The sequence below is a fragment of the Triplophysa dalaica genome, chromosome 18 (assembly GCF_015846415.1).
Source record: "Triplophysa dalaica isolate WHDGS20190420 chromosome 18, ASM1584641v1, whole genome shotgun sequence".
Lineage (NCBI taxonomy): Eukaryota > Metazoa > Chordata > Actinopteri > Cypriniformes > Nemacheilidae > Triplophysa > Triplophysa dalaica.
The window spans coordinates 20,090,720-20,110,280 of NC_079559.1; the positions used below are offsets into that span (position 1 = coordinate 20,090,720).

Below are 19,561 nucleotides of genomic sequence, written 5' to 3' on the forward strand. Positions count from 1 at the left end.
TATAATAAGATATTACATATCATTTTGTAGTAAAACGTAGTGTTACACATTTTATTGGTGAACTTTATTTAGTTATGCGTTTTGGTAAACTGCTTTTTATCACATAATTAGAAACACCACATTAATTTGCGTTACGTTTGCATGTGCTAAGTGTGTCCCAACGGGTGAGAAATACTAAATGCTCACTTGGGTTCTTCACGCGCACTAGAACACATGGGCCAAAAAAAGGAAATACGTCATGAAAGTAGTGAAGTGGTCAAGTGCAAAGATCTCAAGTGGGGGTATTTGGATGCAGGCTATGTATATCACATACTGTATTTATTTGCTGTCACATAGTTTACTTAAGGCCACACCTACTGGCTTAAAGACAGATTGAAATCAAAATTAACGTTTTTTTCCCATTAATTAAAAATATATTAGCCTTAAGGACATCAATAAACTGACATGTTTCTAAGCGCCGAAACATCTTTAGAAGACATAATCGTAAAAGATCTTCAGCCAATCAAATGCTCTTTAGGATCCGATGACTCAGAGCCAGACCACAAGGCATTACTTGAATACTGTACAGGGATGTTTGAGTGTGGTATGTTGTCACTGTAATCACTGTAATGTAATTATAAAATCTTACATACAGTATCGTGAATTAGATGCATTGAATAACATACTGTGTAGGTAGGCACTATTTCTTAACTATTATGAAAGAATATATCAGTTGCTTGGATTAAATGTATTTCTGTTTTAAATTGTTTTTATTTATAAAATAAAAGTGTCTCCGGGACATCTGTCTATTTAAATGAATAGCAAAGTGCTTTTGATTAAAGAATTCAATCTCAAATGAATGTTACTAGCAGCTGATGGGCGTAGTATAGCAGTTAAGAGGCATTTCTGTCTACTTTTCTAGACAAAACACTTTTTGTGTCTGTGTATTGGGGTTGTTGAGCTTGAATGGACCACTTCAGAGGTCACATGTGTCAAAAGAGCCTAGTCAAACCCTGACCATGAAATACTTTATACTCTACAGTTCTGTTTATTTGATGGTTCTTATACTGCATGACTAGACATCTCTCAGGCTGAGGTTAAAGAGATCATCACAGAGAATCTGTAGCTCTGTTGAAGAATTGTTTGATTCATCAATGACTGCAAGCCGTATGTTCCTCCAAAGGCACCCCCCACAACATAATGCTGTATTCCTTTCATTAATTTTTCATCAAGCATATAGACCCTTTCAACTGACGTCACGCTTATGTCACTCTATTAGCTGGAGGCAAAACTGGAGGTGGCCAATGCAAACCAGCACAGATTTGATTACATAAGGAGTTTGAAATATCATCTTGTTGTGTTGTATAGTGCCACATCGACAGAATGCAGTCTCCAATTTGAGATTTTAACATATACCTGCTGCAATTTCCAAGCAAAAACACGGACGACAGTTGTTAAACACAACAAAACAAGCGGACTGAACAGAAACAATCTTTAAATATGATCTTGTTTCACTTCATAACACTGTCTTTTGTTGGTTTGGATTATGATTCGTAATATCTCACGTATTCCCAAATCAGAAACTGGGAACAAGGTTATTTTTTACGTAAGGAGAACTTTTGAAGGCATAGGGTATGTTAGCTAACTTTGTTAGTTACACAACAAGAAGTTAACTATTTGCCAGAAACTAAACATAAAGGAAAGTGTTTGTCATCTCTTTTCTTTAGTTTCTTTAGTTGTCACAAGTGCATTAGTATAAAGGGAGAGTGAGAAGGCCCATGTTATGTGTCAACTTTGTGTTCAAGTAAATGCATTTTCTAATGGATAGTACACGCAGGCATGTATCGATGTACTCGCTCTCAGTTTATCTTTACTATACACGCTTGGTTTCTCTGTCTTGTAGGTGTAGATGTAAGGCCAACTGGAGGTAATCCTGTCAGTTTGTCTCTGGATCCATTGAGTGACATGTGACCTGTACATAATGCAGTATTTTTTGATTGTTCCTAAAGTTTAGTAATCGCCACAAATACATTGTATGGGAAAAAATTATAGATTTTTCTTTTTGCCAAAAATCATAAGGATATTAAGTAAAGATCATGTTCTATGAAGATATTTTATAAATTCCCTACCATAAATGTATAAAAACTTTCTTTTTGTGAGTGGATGGCCTCAGATTAACAAATTCAAAGGCCATTTTCTCAATATTTAGTTTTTTTGATCCCTCAGATTCCACTTTTATAAGCAGTTGTTGTTCCGCCAGATAGTGTCCTATTCTTACAAACCATATATCAATAGAAAGTTTATTTCTTCAGCTTTCAGACGATTTAAAAGTGTACCTCATAAAGTGGCTGTTGAGTGTATATCTATAATTTGCATTTAAAGTTGAGTTAAACAATGAAAATCAAACAACAATGAAAAGAAAACCAACAACAACCCACTGGCTCAATGGCGTAGTCCAGTTCATTATTCATTATTGTGTTGTGATGTCTAAGATTGGGATGCAAACTCTGTGGGAAGTATATTGAATTGGATAAGGCCCTGTGTTTCTCCGGATGTGTCACCTTTTTGTATGGACATCATGGCACAAGCCTTACTTTCTTAGGTTTTTGAAGGTTGTACCTGACATAGTATGATGTGCTGGGAGCAGACGACAAGTAGGTTGCACTCAAATCGCCTGCAGATTTTCTCTTTGACACGGTAGTGCATATCAGAGGAGTCATCAGAGCAGAGTTCATAGATGAGAATCTTCTCAGGTAGCTGGATAGCAAGCCTGCTGCGGTAGATAGCAATCTTCTTCACAAGCTCACGGCATTTGATTCGCACTATTAAAGGAACGTTTGACAAAAAAAAGAAAGAAAATACTGTTACAGTGAGTTGTCAACAGCGATTGCCATTGACATGAGAAGCATTTCTGAATATATGACATGAACAGTTTTTGAGTTAGTAATACTACAACTTCTAGAGTTTTAGATGAGATATCACCTTTCTGCTCAGTGATGAGGTGTTGTACGATGACATCAGTCATACTGTCCCTGTAGGCATAGCGGTCCTTATATAAGCCATGAACTGTGCTGAAGATAAGCTGAAAAAATGCTATTGTGCCATCCTGACAACCTAAAACCTGTCCAGTGAAGGAACACAAGAGACAAAAGACTCTCAAGACCCTTCAGAAAGAGCTATGCTGATGCACTACATCCACTTGTAACTCACAGGCTGTGTCCGACATAGCCCATATATCTAGTGCACTATTTGAGGGGACATCCATTTTAAGTGAAGTCCAAATTCAAAGTGGAAATTGACAGAGTGAACTCCCATGATGCATCGCAATAACAAGTGTAAGACCGATCAGTCACGGCTAGCCATCTGGTTCATGCTGAATACATTTGGCGTCTTGGTTTTTACACGCTCCTTCAAGTGAACTCATGTATGGAATAGTGAACGAGGGTATACGGGGAGATTTCAGACATAGCCAGAGTCTTCTACATCTCATTTTTTGATTTTGTAAGATGTGACACCTTCAGTCTGTCTTACTATTAATAAGCATTTCTAAACAGAGAGGTGTGACAACCAGAAAGGCTTGAATATTCATTTAATTAAAAGCTAGGTGAATCTCATAAAAACTGTCAATAACATGTCCAGATAATATAACCCTTACAAACTGTGGCTTGCAGTCAACAATATTTCATTACAATAAAACAATAACGAGGGTGGGAGCCCTCAACTGTCATATTTCAACAAAAAAAGATTTTTACATTTTTATTTACATCATAGGCCTGTTTTTGTGAGATTCGCCCAATTTCTCTTTATCAATTGTACAACAAATAAAACTCGAACCACATAATTGGAATCTGGCTTCACACGGCACGTCCAGACCCAGGAGTTCTTTTCTCCGATGGTGCCGAGCCGAACACCATCTTTAGTGTAGAGCGAGGCCTGTTTATCTGAGCCGCCCATCACAATGTATTCACCTCTTGAGAAGAAACTCACGCAGCATGGGTCAAAGTTCAAATGCCTGTCCTTCCCTATCTGAAAAGACAAACAGAACATCATTAAGGCACTTATCAGGCTTGTTATGTAGGTAGTAACCCATCATATTCTGCCAACGGAACATATTTGCTTACAAACTTCTTTCGTTAGTTTTATAGTTATTAAAATAAAAAAAAGCAATGTGAATTTAATATAAACAGCCAAAACAGGGGCATTTAAAGTCTAAATGGCTATTTTTTATGAAATATTGCAGTGTTTTTTGTCAATAGTTTATCAATGTGGGTCATTTTCTATTTAAAATTTGTGTGTCCTCATAATCTTCAGTTAAAATCTGATGTCATCTGATCTAATGACTATCGGAGCATCCGTTAACTCCTCCCCTTTAACTGTCAGTCTGCTGCCAGTTCCATTTCAAAATGCAACAGCTTTTTTTATACATCCAATCAAATCCCAGAAAAAGATGAAAGTCACGACCACTAATTTACACAATTTTTCACTCGGAAATGCGTCAAAATACGGAAGTAAAAATGATCGCAACTTCCGGTTCACGGGGACTTTTTTTGTTATCTTTGTTAATTTGGAAACATATCAATACAACACCACAAGAAACACTTAAAATTCAACAAGTCTTCAAAAAACATCTCTTACCAGCATCAAAAACAAAATGACAAAGTATCTTGAAATTCATAACTCTTTGAGTGCTTTTCAAGTTATTTTGAATACACAGCCCCATGTTTTCTGCAACAGTTCAGTCATTATACAGAATGAACCAGAGGATATTTCACAGAGAGCTGGAAACTCCCTGACACATGAAAGGCCTGTGATTCTTGTTCATCTTCACAATCATGTAAAAAAATTAAAACCAGGACTTTTGTTGTTTGATTTTCCAAAGTAATAAACATCAATCAGACTTATAATTTATACAAAAAAAACATGTTCAAAAATGAAAAATCTGTCATCATTTTCTCACCCCCAGATTGTTCCAAACCCCTATAAATGTCGTTGTTCTGCTAACACAAAGGAAGATATTTGGAAGAATGTCAGGAACTAAACAGATCTCTTCCCCCATTTACTGCCAAGTATTTTTTTCCCTACTATGGCAGTAAATGGGGATGAGATCTGCTTGGTCACTGAACATTTTCAATATATCTTTCCTAGTGTTTAGAAGAACAACAAAATGTATAAAAGTTTGGAATGATAAGGGTGAGTAAATAATGACAGAATTTTCATTTTGGGTGAACTATCCCTTTAAAGGGATCCCCAACTAGACGACTTGTAATAGCCTTACACTTCTAGCATTTCTCGTAAGAAACACATGAAATACTTTCATTCCTTTTAAAAAAACTAAATGTATACTCATTTTTTCAGGCCACCAAAACATGGAAAAGTGTAGCACTCATGCGACTTCAGCACCACTGCATTGCTCTAATTTGTTATTATCTGTGCTGATGTTTTTATTAAGATGATGCATGCATAAGAACGTGATATTGCAGTCTGAAAATGTCCACATTATGATAATAAAGAGGGGAAAAGAGAGCAAGTGGACAGATCATGTTTCATATTTGGAAATGCATGTCCACATTTAGTCTCTTGTTTCATCAAACTCAGTAGCAGTTGGCCAAAACCATGTCAAATTAGTTTCCTAAATGGCCTTTATTGTACTGTGTACATACATCTGTAGGCTGTAGAATGTCAGACCACCAGAACACAGAGCATGTGTTTCCCTTCATCGATGGGACACACCCCTCTTTCTCTTTTCTCAAATACCCCCATGCTCAGGACAACTGCATATTTTACATGCTCCTGTTAATCGCAGTGTAACGTAAACAGCATGCTGAGTGTTTGCTCAGACACCCCTGAAGGCTACTAATACAACCATAAAGATCGGTGCATTTTTCCTTTATAGAATACTTTCCATGTGTAATGTACGTCAGGAGGAAATGCAGGCCTAATAACGATAGTTTTATAGGACATACGTGTTGTTCATATGTTTTGTGCCGTGTCTCACAGTACATGGACTACACAGGGAAGCATAAGGTGAACAATTAAGACTTGAATTCACCCACTTTTTCACACATATGAAAAAATACTACAATTTCAATTTCTGTAAAATCTTGGTCAATTCAAAATATTTGAATATAATATGTTTAGCTGTAGAACCATGTTTTGTTTGATCTGATGCTTTTTTATGTGTGCCCTCAACTAACAAGACACTGGAGCTATGCAGAGATCGCCTCCTTCATTTCTATATGAAAAGTACATAAAAAGCAAAAAATACACACATAAAAAGAAAGAGAAAAATCAATGTAATTAATTATTATGTGAATCAATAAATCAATATAATCAAAGTTGATAACCGAACATCACTGGCCCCCATTCACTTCTACTGTATGGACACAAAACCAATGCAAGTGACTGGGGGCTAGTTAACAACATACAGTTTTGAAATGAGGGTGAGTAAATGATGACAGACTATCGGTTGAGATGTTGAATGAATTGCAAAATATGTTTTGAACAGCAGAGGCTGCTGATTTTACTGCAAACTTAAATGTGGATATGCTGAAATTTCGTAAATGTAAAAAAATCTAAGAAAAGCACAAAGTTTTAGTTTGTTTATATTAAAGCAATTTAATATTATCTATTTTTATTTAATTTGCTTTAAAACCCCTGAACATGCAAAGAGCCCAGGGAAAAGGCATTTTCTATTGTGTCTGCATGTTTATAAACTTTGTATTCAATCAAATATCAGAAACTATGCATAATTTCAAAGATCATACACTCATCATTTATGTACTGAACTTGTTTATGCAATCAATAAAATGCTCAAAAATAGGGGTGCTTATATACGGGGAAAAAACTGCAATTTAGTTTTGTTTTTTGACATAAAATACTTTTTTTTGACTAAGGTATGTGCAGCATTTGAGAAATAATACAAGGGAAAAATACAAAAAATCTAATTTGTCTCAACTCACTGACTGAATCTTTACATCCATGACTATCACTTTAAAGGGGTCATATGATGCGGCTAAAACGAAAATTATCGTTTGTTTTAGATGTAATGCATTGTGTATTTTAGGTTCAAGTTTTAGATTTGCGGGGGTGTGGTTACAGAGGTGTTTCAGGCAGGTCTGGGTGAGCATTCGCTTTTAGGTAGAATGCATCTTTCGTTCCGACACTTTTATTTTTACAATTTACATGTCTGATAAATGCATGGGCAACTTATAACACACCAAAGACACACAAAAACACGTATTCGTGCCATATGACCCCTGGGGCTAAATTATGAAACAGGGAGTTATCGATAAGCTCCGCCCTTATCGGATCTGCTCTCAGTACTGGAGAAGCACGTGGCACACACAGCATGTGTCTGTTAATACTTTGTATACTTGCGCTTGGCTCCACACCACACTGCACGTCTCCTCAAGATGCTACAAGTCTTTAGCATACTGTAGCCTTTTCAGATTAAATGCAAAACATGTTAACAAGATTGGTCAGTTTTAGGGTAGGGTTTTGCAAAGAGCGAACTGGTGAACCGGAAACCAACATCATTGATAAACATATTTTTAAAAACACAAGTAACAGGCTGTTTTCGAACAGAGACACTCACCTGTTTGCCACTGAGTTGGTAGAAAGACAGCTTCTGTCCCCAATCAGCCACTGCTAATATATCATTGTGTTCATCCCTGAAACACACACATACAGAGATTAATGTAACTTTGTACATAATGTTTCCCCATAAACATCTACATTGTAGCCTCCAACCCTGAACATGCACCACGGCAGGGCTTGACATTAATGGAATATTTCAACCGAAAATGAAAATTCTGTCATCATTTGCTCCCCTGTTAGTTGTTCCAAATCTGTATAAATGTCTTTGTTCTGGTGAACACAGAGAAAGATATTTGGAAGAATCCTTATAACCAAACAGATCTTGCCCCCCATTGACTCCCATAGTAGGAAAAATGACTTTATATTTTTTTTGTGTTTGAAGGTTGTAGGACAGCAAACAGTTCTGGGCACTTTTGACTACCGTTGTATTATTTCCTTTTGTCGTAGTCAATGGGGGGCAAAATCTGTCTGGTTATAAGCATTCTTCCAAATATCGTTCCCTGTGTTCTAGAACAAAGAAACAATTATAAAGCTTTGGAACAACTGGAAGGTGAGTAAATGATGACACAGTTTTGAGCACAACTGTATGTTAATTCAACATTTCTAACTACATCAATAAGAGAAACACTCGCATAAAAAACAAGAATAAAAATGTGCACTTTTTCATTCAAAAACTGCAATTTCCAGAAATGGGTGGTTGCTGTTGTGCTCTGGCTGCATGCTAATTGTTTCTAAGTGGCCTTAAAAGGTGGCTGTTCAAGTATATACTTAAAGAGATACTCAACAGACACTTAAGCCTGAGAGCAGAGCACTAAACACAAATTACAAGTGGTGCAACATCTCCCCCTTGAGTTTAATAAACACACTACTCCATTCAAATAAATTCATTTTAGCTACTAAATAATGATCACAAGATTGTGATATGGTGTTGCTATGTTGTTAAGGTATACAGGTAGTTGCTGTGCTGTAGATAGGTGGTTTTTAGGGGATGACTCTGTGGTTGTAGGGTACCTTGGGTAGGTTACAGGGTGTTGTTAAAAGTAACAGTACCAGTAATAATGAAATAACATAGTTTTGAAGGGCTGCTTGCTCCTAAAATAATACAAATTCACATAAATATTTCCAGTAATGACTATCCATCTTAGATGACGTATGTTAGACAGCCTGGGCGGAGCATCTGTTAACTTTCAACTCTCAGTCTGCTCCCAGTTCCATTTCAAATACAACGGCTGTTTTATACATCCATTTAAATCAAAGAAAAAGACAAAAGCCACAACCACTAGTTTAGATGTTCTCATTCAAGATTCCATTTCACTCGGAAATGTGTCAAAATACATGGGTCAAAGATGTTAAGATGTCCCCATCAAAATAAATTTACGAAAGTGATTTTATGCCCATAGAAAGCACATTAAATGTAAGTAAAATATCTACTTTATGGTTTCAACAAAAAATTTTGAGACTATAATGTCAAAATTTGGTTGAAATAATGTAACATTGTCATTCAGTGTAACACAATATTTACACTATGTGCAAATTCAAATAGTCCATTCCTCTTGGTAGGCTACATTGTATTATGGCTTTACATGTTGGTTTTGTTTTTATTTTCTTAGAATAAATAATATTGTCACAATATTGATGAAGCAAATAAATTGCAAATCTAGGATTTATTACTCATGATAACTTCATTTCAAGTCACAGAAAAATACATATTTTCTAGTTCTTTTATTTCACGTTATAACGCACATCTCTACGATATAGTGGTATAATGCATTTTAGGAAGAAAATTGGTATCCACTGTAGTGACTGGATCATTGAGAAGAAAGCCATGAACCCCCTTACTCCCTTTTGTCCTGGTTTCTAGACACCATCATCAAAAGACCATAGCAAACCTGGCTCAATGGGGTCTGGTTTTAGGTTTTGAACTCTCACCTAGAGTGTGATAACCCTCTTGGTTTCTCTGTAGGATATTTACGACTCTAAAGCTTCAAAGCATTGGTGATAAGTGTCTGTGTCATCTCTAACTTAACATCTGAGGCTAACCAGAGAAACTTCTCTGACAAATAGGAACTTATGTGATTTAAACTATCCTTTTCTCTAAATGTATCTAAATGTCTAGGTTGTGTGTTGGCACTCGTGCCACTTTAAATAGTCTGTAACTGTTAGATTTACAAGTTTAGATTTAGGGTTCATTTGATGTATTCATACGTTGGGATGATTCACAGTTCAATGTCTGGCATGTTTTATATTTTACTACTCCTCTTTGAATTCCCTATATGATGAGCTATTTTATAAAAACATAGCATGCATCATACTATGTCCATAACTTAGTTTAGATATTAAATGCAAACTGACCATCCTGTCAGAGCTATGCAAATGAGGCGCCATGAGAAACAAAGGAACTTTCTCTGGCAAACACACTTTCATGGCATTGGCCCGAAGACCATCTGGGGGCAGGGCAGGTATGCATTTAAAACACCATCACCGATCCACTTCAGGGTAGACACCTTTTGGAATTAGGAATTGGAAGGGAAAGAGAGAGGACACGGAGGACACTCCAACAGACACCCCCGCTTGGGGCTCCCCTCTGGGGAGTCCGATTAGGCCATGGACCTTTGGACTCAGAACCCACAGTCAGCGTTTCAACAGTTCACAAACGGGTCACTTAAACTGTGTTTCGATCTATGCTACCTCTGCTCTCAATTCTGTTTGGTAAAGGCACGTTACTTATGGTCATGAGATAACCTTAGTGTATAAATCATCAACGCATTTGCTGGACGAATACATATAGGATTTTTATCACTATACTGCTAATCAGAATTGTAAAATATGTATGTGTTATGACGATTATTATTTGTATTTTTCTTTGAGCTAAACTAATTCTTAACTGAAATTGACGTTTTAAATAACTCATTTCATGTATGTGATCTTGATAGATCTGGTGGAGAATCTTATTTTGGTGAGTTAGACTCATCATTATTTTAACATGCAGCTAAAATCGCTACACCACAATATTTCAGAGTTCTGACTTTATTTACGAATGAATAACCAAACAATACAGCCTTAGGCCATGTTCACCCTTAACTTTTTTTTAAAGATTTTCAGTGACAGATGTCGTATTTCATGTATTTAATGACAGTTTGTCTGCTGTGTTGACATTGAAACCCCAATGCAATACCTTGGAATGCGCAGCATTATTTGATGTGTTGACGTAATTTCAACTGTAAAATACAGAGAAATATCGAGTGACCGCGCCCCCTTAATAACAAATAGCGTTTGTTTTCCGGTACACAGTCAGCCTGGCAGTGCTGCATTTAACAGCGTAATAACCACAGAAAAGTAAAAGTCTAGCTGCGTGTACATGGACACATCCAAATGAATTTATTGTGCAAAAAGAATGTAGTGTTTACATGAAAGATAAATAAAGTGATTCGACTGATGTGCATGTTTACATGACAAGCTTCAAATCCAATATAATCTGCTGACATGCGCACACTGCACAAGTGTTCGCCTAAATACCCATTAAAACTGTGTTTTAAAACAGATGTTGAGTATATTTTATTTTACAAACAGCACACATCTTTTTACAGTTTATAAAGCCAGAGGAATGTCTTGTGCCAATGAAGTAGAGCAGATGTATTTATTTTATGTCACAGACACAAGAATAATAATGTACAATTCATAAATGCAACATAATGACAAGATATCAATGAAACGTTACAGTGTCTTATCATTAGCTGGTTGCATAAACTGCTTAGACCAGTCTTACAAGTTAGTCATCTCATTTTTTTCTTCAAGAATGGACATCATTTCTTTAAGTCAGTTACATAAGAAGGTAGATTGGTGTAATTGAAATCAGAAAAATAAGACTGAATAGTCCTGACTAACTGCTAGTCAGTGAGAATCGTTGTTTAGACACAGTCTTAATTTAGCGGCTATATTTATGCAACTGGCCCCATGGTAAAACTAGTAAATCCTTCCAAAGCTCATGTAAGTAAACGATGAATAAAAATATGTTTGGTAGCCTACAACGAATATAAATGAAGTTTTATGATTAGATATTTTAGCCTACAGTATGTTTGTATTTCTGCAAATGTATCGTGTTTTAAATAAATATGAAAAATTGTGGTTACAAACTCACTCCAGGGAAACAGTTAAGACATTTTAAATGCATAAATACATTAATATGTTCAAGCATATGGAAATTTGTACCGCTTTTTCAGATTTATGGTTTTTGGTTTCTTTAGCAACAGCTGCTCTGTACCGTACGTCATACGCCCTTGATGACCCAGTGTCATCTTTTGACATTCGCACAACTTCCTACTTCGGTTTTTAATCTGATCAAGTGCAATTTTTAGGGTTTATCTTCTAAATACAAATTTTGTCAGCGTTTAGGAGCACATTTAGATTTCACTGGGGATTTAATGTGTTAAAACTTAAATAAATAAAATTTGTGTAGCCAACATTTTATATTTGTTATGGAGAAATTTAAATGTGAGATCTTTAAAGATGATTTCAATTTAGCCGGACCTGTCAGGTCTCTATATATATTTCAGGATGGCAAACTTTCAGGTAGCTTTTTAAGTTTGTTTTGTTCATTTTTGTTCTTGACCTGTCTCTGCGGTTTTCCTCACACTGACACTTTATTCTCTCTGCACCCCATTGATAAAAATTATATATATATTTTTTTTTTTTAATGTTTATATTGGTATATTGTATATGGTGTGTATGCAGTGGTGGAAAGTAACGAATTACAAATACTCAAATTATTGTAATTGAGTAGTTTTTTTCAGGAAATTTACTTTTTAAGTAGTTTTAAATGACTTTACCTTTACTTTTACTTGAGTAAAACTTTTGCGCTGTATCAGTACTTATACTATATTTCCTCAGATTGTCGTTGCTATTTTATTTTAAATTTTAATGTGATTGGCTAGGGGGAATAATCAGTCCAGTCACGTGACCCCGTCCACTCATATCGAGCATAGAAAACGTCTTGGTTACGTATGTAACCTCAGTTCCCTGATGGAGGGAACGAGACGTTGTGTCGAGAACGACAGATGGGGTTCGCCCTTGAGAACCAATCAACTCTGACTACTATAGAAAAGGCCAATGAAATTTGGCGAATGCAATTTGCATGCCGGGCTCCGCCCCCGGAAATCCGGTATAAAAGGAGGCCGGCGTGCAGCATTCACTTACCTTTGTTCTGAAGAGCCTGAGACCTCTCAAACTGCAGCAGAATACGATACGTGTTCGTGGCATAAGGGACACAACGTCTCGTTCCCTCCATCAGGGAACTGAGGTTACATACGTAACCAAGACGTTCCCTTTCTGTCGGTCTCTCGACGTTGTGTCGAGAACGACAGATGGGGTTGCCTATGGAAAACGCCACAACGCTGTATCGCGTCACAATCTCTAGCGAAGCGACGGTAACAAGCCTGGGCGTGTCATCTCGAAGCTTTCGTGAGACTGTAACCTTCCAGTGTGGTGGTCGGGGGGTTCCAGAGCTTTCTTGGAGAAAGATGGGTACAGCCCTGACCGGTAACTTTCACGGACGGGGCCTTAGCTCTCTATAGGCGAGAGGCCGTCCAGATCAGTTTACACCGGGTAAGCGCGACTCTTAATCAGAGAAGCGCTACAGAGGCCACCTCCTACCCGTGGGGAGGAATATGGTGGATATAGGTATGGTCTCGTCCTTGGAGGAGAACGCATGGAACGTGCGGACTGAGTAGTTAACCGCGAGGTGGAGGCCCACCTGGGGAAGCTCATGGGTTACCAGGAGTGGGAACCATTCTCATGAGGATACATCAGACGGAACAGCCCACGGAGGGGGTGTTACAGACGTCCGGTAGCACTAGGTCCGGTTAGAGCTATCTGTGATAGCTCACATGGTATCCCGGCCTAAGGGGGAAGGCTGCTCTGCCCAGCCAGCCCCCAGGGGGTGCTTGTTTGGTGATGGATGGAATGCCTATTCTTAACCAGTGTCTGGGTAAGAAGGGAGGCTGGTGAGGTACCAGTTTCTTAGCGATGTGTTCGGGTAAGAAGAAAAGGTAAATAGCACACTGACCCAACCTGTTAGAGGGTGGAAAGGTGCTTTCGCAGGCATACGCCCCCCCGGATGCCAGTCCTACATGTCGCCACGCAGGACGTGGGCTGACACCGGGTTTACGCGAAGGTTGTTAACCCTTGCGAAGGTGTTTGGGCATAGCCCAACCCGCAGCTCTACAGATGTCTGCTAGAGAGGCGCTTCTGCCAGTGTCCAGGAGGTGGCTAAACTCCGTGTGGAGTGAGCCCTCACTGCCAATGGGCATGGGAGATTCTGAGATCGGAATGCCGTCGTAACGGCGTCCACGACCCAGTGCGCCAGCCTCTGTTTGGAGACAGCCTTCCCCTTCTGCTGTCCTCCAACAGACACGGAGCTGGTCAGAGCTTCAGAGCTCTGCGTGCGGTCCAGTACGTACTGGACACAACACTAATCGGGTTGGGTCTTCCTCCCCTATGGGGAGCGCCTGCAAGTTCACCACTTGGCCCCGGAGGGAGTAGTGGGAACTTCTTGGGCACGCATCCGGGCCTGGGTCTCAAGATAACGTGAGAGTTTCCAGGGCCGAGTTTAAGGCAATCCAGGGACACGGAGGATGCTCGGTGGTCCCCTACCCTCTTGAAGGAAGTGAGCGCCGTCAGGAGGGCCGTCTTACTCTATGAGGAAGATCGGAACCTCCGAGGGGCTCTTTGGGGGGCCCTGAGGCTCCCCAGGACCACTTAGGGTCCCAAGAGGGTATGGAGCGGAGATGAGGCGGATTCCGCCCTCTCGCTGCTTAGGAACCTGGTGACCAGGTCGTGTTGCCCTAGAAACTTTCCACCGACTGAGTCGTGATGAGTGGCAATAGCGACTACATACACTTTCAGTGTGGAAGGGAGATGTTAGTCTCCAGTCTCGTGAGGAGGGGAACACAATCCTGATCAAGCACCTCAGTGGGTCTTTCTCGTTGAGAAAGACACCAGGACGAGAAGAGGCACCGTCTAGAGGCGTGTAACCGCCTAGTAGATGGGGCCCTAGCCTGGGTGATGGTCTCAGCCGTATAGGGGGAGTAGCCATCTTAGGATCTTCTCGTCCCGTCTAGAGACCAGACATGGGTGTTCCAGAGGTCTGATCTGGGATGCCAGAACGTGTCCTTCCCCTGAGAGAGCAGGTCCTCTGTCAGGGGAATGGTTCAGGGGGAGTCGCTATCCAGAGCATCGGCTCTGAGGCCAAGTGCGGTTAGACCGGTGTGGTGTAACCAATAACACTTGGTGCTCCTGCTCCCTGACCTTGCACAGAGTCTGTACAAGAAGGCTCCTGGGGGGGGAAGGTGTGCTTCCGCCCATCCCGCGGCCAGCTGTGCGCAAGGATATCCGTGCCGAGGGCAGGGACTATCAAGCGGGCAAATGGTGGTGTTACGGGAGGTGAACAGGTTTTACCTGGGCCTACCCGAACAGCCTCCAAATGAGCTGGACTGCACGGGGGTGGAGTCGCCACTCTCCACGAGGCATAAACTGGCGAGAAAGCACGTCGGCTGTCTAGTTCAGTTTGCCCGGGGTGTGTGGCCTGCAGGGAACGAGTCACCTGTTGACTCCACCGGAGGAGGCGTCGAGCAAGTTGTGTTTAGCTGCTGTGTGCGAACGCCACCCTGACGATCTGTATTCGCTACAGCTATAGTGCTGTCCTCGGAACAGCACGTGTATGTCTCGCACGAGAGGCCGTAGCCTGCTCAGTGCAAGTAGCATAGCCCACAACTCTTGGCAATTGATATGCCAGCGCAGGCGGGGGTTCGTCCAACACCCCACCTGCGTGCCCGTTGCACACTACACCGCACCCCTGCAGGGAGACTTCAGTCGTCACCACGACCTGCCTCATAACCTGCTCAGAGGGACCTGAGTCCGTCGAAAAAGTCATAAAGACTAGGGGTTATGGTGCGTCGGCAGCAGGGCGGCATCACCATGCGCCTGCTGCCGGTGTGCCACGCTCTCCTCGGAACTCGACTCTGAAACCAGTGTTGGAGCGGTGTCATGTGCATCAACTCGAGGGGTATTAGCCCGCGAGGACGCCATGTGTCCCAGGAGCCTCTGAATTGTTTCAGGGGGACCGCTGTCTGCCTAAAATGTTCATTTCAGACAGTTCAACACTGGTTGGGCACAACTGCGGACAGGTGTGCCGACATGGTGACAGAGTTGAGTTCCATACCGAGAAAGAGGACGCTCTGCACTGGGGAGAGCTTGCCCCTCTCTTGGTTGACCTGGAGTCCCAATCGACCTAGGTGCCGGAGCACCAGGTCCCTTTGTGTACATAACAGATCTCGCGAGTGTGCCAAGATAGGCCAGTCGCTGAGATAGTTTAGTACCCGCTCGCCTTCCTCCTCTCAGGGAGAAAGGGCGGTCAGGGACAGACCGAAAGGGAGGACTCTGTACTGATATGCCCGCCTCTCGCACGCGAACCGTGGGAACGGCCGGTGTCGAGGAGGATCGAGACATGAAAGTAAGCGTCCTTCAGGTCGATTGCCACGAACCAATCCTGACACCTCATAGATGTCAGGACGCGCCTCTGTGTGAGCACCCTGAATGGCAGCTTGTGAAGGTGCTCTGTTCAGGGTACGCAGCCTTTGGGGGCAACCCGCCGTCTTTCTTGGGAACGATGAAGTGCGGGTGGTGACCCACTGAACATCTTGGTTTTGAGGGACGAACTCGATGCCTGTTTTGCCAGAAGGGTGGTGACCTCTACCCGAAGTACGGAGGCGTCCCTGCCTCTGACAGAGGGAGAGATGATGCCCCGAAACTTGGGTGAGTCTCTGGCGAACTGGATCGAGTAACCAAGACGGACCGCCCTCATTAGCCAGCGAGACAGTGTGGGCAGCTCTCGAGCTCCCAGGGACTGTGACAGGGTGACCAAGGGGACGGTCTGCTTCATCATTCCCACGGGGGGTGGTTCGTCGGCTGGCGGAGCTAACCATGTCGCGGGGAGTCCCCGGAGGGAAGGTTTTTGCTCCGCCTGCTTACCTGCCTGGCGGGACAACGGCACGCACTGTCGGTTTGAGAGTGGTGACGGCTGTCGTATGTGTACGACCTCACGCCTCGCCAGGGTGTGAGGTCGGTTCGCCGAGCACAGTCCAGTGGAGTGTGCGATCGGCTGCAAGTAAACCCGGGGAGAACAGAAAACTCAGTGAGTAAGTGGGCGCCAAGCCCTAACAAGGGCCCGGCTTTGGTGACGAGGCAGGAGTCGTCCCGTACCGACCGATCAGAGCCGTGGCTGTGAAGGTTCGGGCCCGATGTTGTTCTCCCTGGGGTCTTCCCGTCAGTGTCCCTTCTCGCGAGGAGGTTGCTGACGGGGTGTAGGTTTCCCCCTCGACCTCTGCTTCCGGGGTGCCGCCTGTGGGGGCACAGGAACCGGAGCCGATGCCGAAAGGGTCCTGGGTTGCAGGGAAGCAGACGTCACGTGAGATCTCGGAGGCCTGTAGGCGGCCGAGTCGCGGCGTGAAAAAAAATGTGGTTAATTGCCACTGTCTGCTTCGCCGTCAAAAAACTGCTGAGCGCAGTCCTCGACGGTGTTACCAACAACCCACCCTGCGAGATGAGTGCATCAAGAAAGCGGACTTCCTTGCTGTCACTCTTCTGCACAAGGTATAGCCGGGGGTGTCTCTCCTGGACCACTACCGTGGACATCGTCCGACCCAGGGCCCGTGCCGCCGCCTTAGTCGCCCGTAGAGCGCTGTCAGCGGTGGCACGGAGATCCTGCATTATACCCGGGTCGGCCTTACCCTCGTGGAGCCCTCTCAACGCCCTGGCCTGGCGGACCTGCAGGATGGCCAAGGCATAGAGAGAGGAGGCAGCCTGGCCCGCAACATCGCAAGCTTTCGACACCAGTGATGCCGAAGTCTTACGTGTTTTGGACGGTAGGAGTGGTCGATCCCCCCCCAGGTGGTAGCCGTCCGCGGCACAGGTGCACCGCAGGCGGACGTTCCACCCGGGGGATCTCGACGCAGTCCTTGGCTGCCTCACCATCGAGGGAAGTAAGGGAGCCGGAGCTGGTTTCACTGGAACGGTCCGTGAGTGGAGCGTTCCAAGTTTTACACAGCTCCTCATGCACCTCCGGGAAAAACATGGCACCCGGGGTGGGCGCGGTTTGCACCGCGCACCGACCTCGGGAACCACGCATCCCCGGGTTAGCACGGATGACATCACTTCTGCTTCCTCCTGAACTCGACCGCTGGGGGTGGAGTTTGGATTCGGCAGAGTCGGATGCCAGTCTCCCTCCGATGCTGCGAGCGACATCTCATCTACGTCACACATCGTTTCCGAGTGTGTGCGTGAGGATCCGGACGGTATGCCACCGCCGGTTGGGGAACGTTCAGAAGAGCGAATCGGGGTGCGATCGGCCCGTGAGCACTTGGCTGGCGGGTTTACGTTCGCAGAGTTCCCCGTATCACTAACGCTGCTAACGTGGGTGGTCATCGGGGCCGTAGCCACAGATGTCACAGCCCGGGTAGCAGACGAAATGGTGGCTGGTTCCCGTAGGAAGACAGCCACCCGTGACCGCAACTTCTGAATGACAATCTGCCCGCAGTGCAGGCAGATGTGTCAACGAACGCTGCTTCAGTGTGCTGGACGCCCAGACACCTAATGCAGCGATCGTGTCCATCCCCCTCCTCGATGAGGGTGCCGCACCCAAGAGAACAGCGGGACATGCCGCGCTGGAGAATGCTCAGTCAGTCCTGAAAAGGACTTTTAGAAAAAATCTCTAACACCTCCGGAACCGCCGAGACGCCCAGGGGAAGGTCGCTGCAGGAAGGGACGATCCGCTGTAACACGTCGTAGCACCAGCGTGTAGTTGTAGAGGATTGAATCCTGAGTTGTACTCATGAGCGATGGCTCTGAAGAACAAAAGGTAAGTGAATGCTGCACGCCGGCCTCCTTTTATACCGGATTTCCGGGGGCGGAGCCCGGCATGCAAATTGCATTCGCCAAATTTCATTGGCCTTTTCTATAGTAGTCAGAGTTGATTGGTTCTCAAGGGCGAACCCCATCTGTCGTTCTCGACACAACGTCGAGAGACCGACAGAAAGGGAACTTGCGTCACACAGATTTCAAGACATCTAATTTAGTTGAATCATGGAGGAGGACTAGCGTTTTTTCCAAACAAATTTCCTTCACTCTTTTCACCACTGTGTGTATGTATCTGGGTATATGGATGCATTTACATGTATAAGTAACTCTATAAGTATAATTTACTAATGTAAATATTTTTGATTATTATTAACAGTACCTCAACAGTTTACTGGGGAAGGGGCTCTGTTGGAGCAAAGAGTAAGGGTGGGGGCATATTATATCCATCTGATGGTATTTGTCATTTTTTTATTTCGTAAAACTTTGAAATGATGTAGGTGACGATGTCATAAAATTATCATCTTACTTGGATGGGTTCCAGGCAATGGACCAGACAGGCGAGGAAGAGCCGCCTGGTCGCTCAATCTTCACTTTCTCTTCTCCATTTTTATTTCTGATGCTGACCACCCCACTCATCATGCCCAGAGCCAAGTACTGCCCATCATTAGTCCAACTGACATAACAACAACAAAGGAAGATGGAAAAAACAACTCACAAACAAAATAATGTGCAATGCTTTAAGATGTTTCTTAAAAAGCTAAAAAGATTCATAACTCACCCACAACATGTGATCTTACTGCTAACCTTGTGTTTGGAAACAGACTTCTGCTCAGGAGACCACAAACCTGCAGTCCAAAACAAACATATGTCATTAGAGAAGTTGTCTAGTGTTTCAGCAACCTTATTTCTGCCTAATTAATAGGCAGGTGCATCTGCAGGCAGCTAAGCGTTGTTGTGCAACACATGAGTCACATGACACTGCCTCTTGCGGCATGCAGTTTGCAATTCCACCAACTTTAAACTTTATGAAGAGAGATGTGTCAAAAGTAAATTGTTTGTGTTGCTTTAATTAATGTTT

At 42.8% G+C, this 19,561-nt stretch overlaps 1 protein-coding gene across 13 annotated transcripts in view; it reads right to left on the reverse strand.

Moving 5' to 3' along the window:
- The window catches only part of ift122 (intraflagellar transport 122 homolog (Chlamydomonas)), a 48,372-nt gene that overhangs the window by 18,629 nt on the left and 10,182 nt on the right, over positions 1–19,561 (reverse strand). For all 13 annotated transcript variants that reach the window (XM_056772896.1, XM_056772905.1, XM_056772907.1 and 10 more), the window contains 6 exons: positions 19,262–19,328; positions 19,010–19,156; positions 7,574–7,649; positions 3,814–4,005; positions 2,962–3,100; positions 2,599–2,801 (listed from right to left, as the gene is read on the reverse strand). In XM_056772896.1, the coding sequence (XP_056628874.1) occupies positions 2,599–2,801; positions 2,962–3,100; positions 3,814–4,005; positions 7,574–7,649; positions 19,010–19,156; positions 19,262–19,328 (824 nt within the window). The remainder of the gene's footprint in view (positions 1–2,598; positions 2,802–2,961; positions 3,101–3,813; positions 4,006–7,573; positions 7,650–19,009; positions 19,157–19,261; positions 19,329–19,561) is intronic.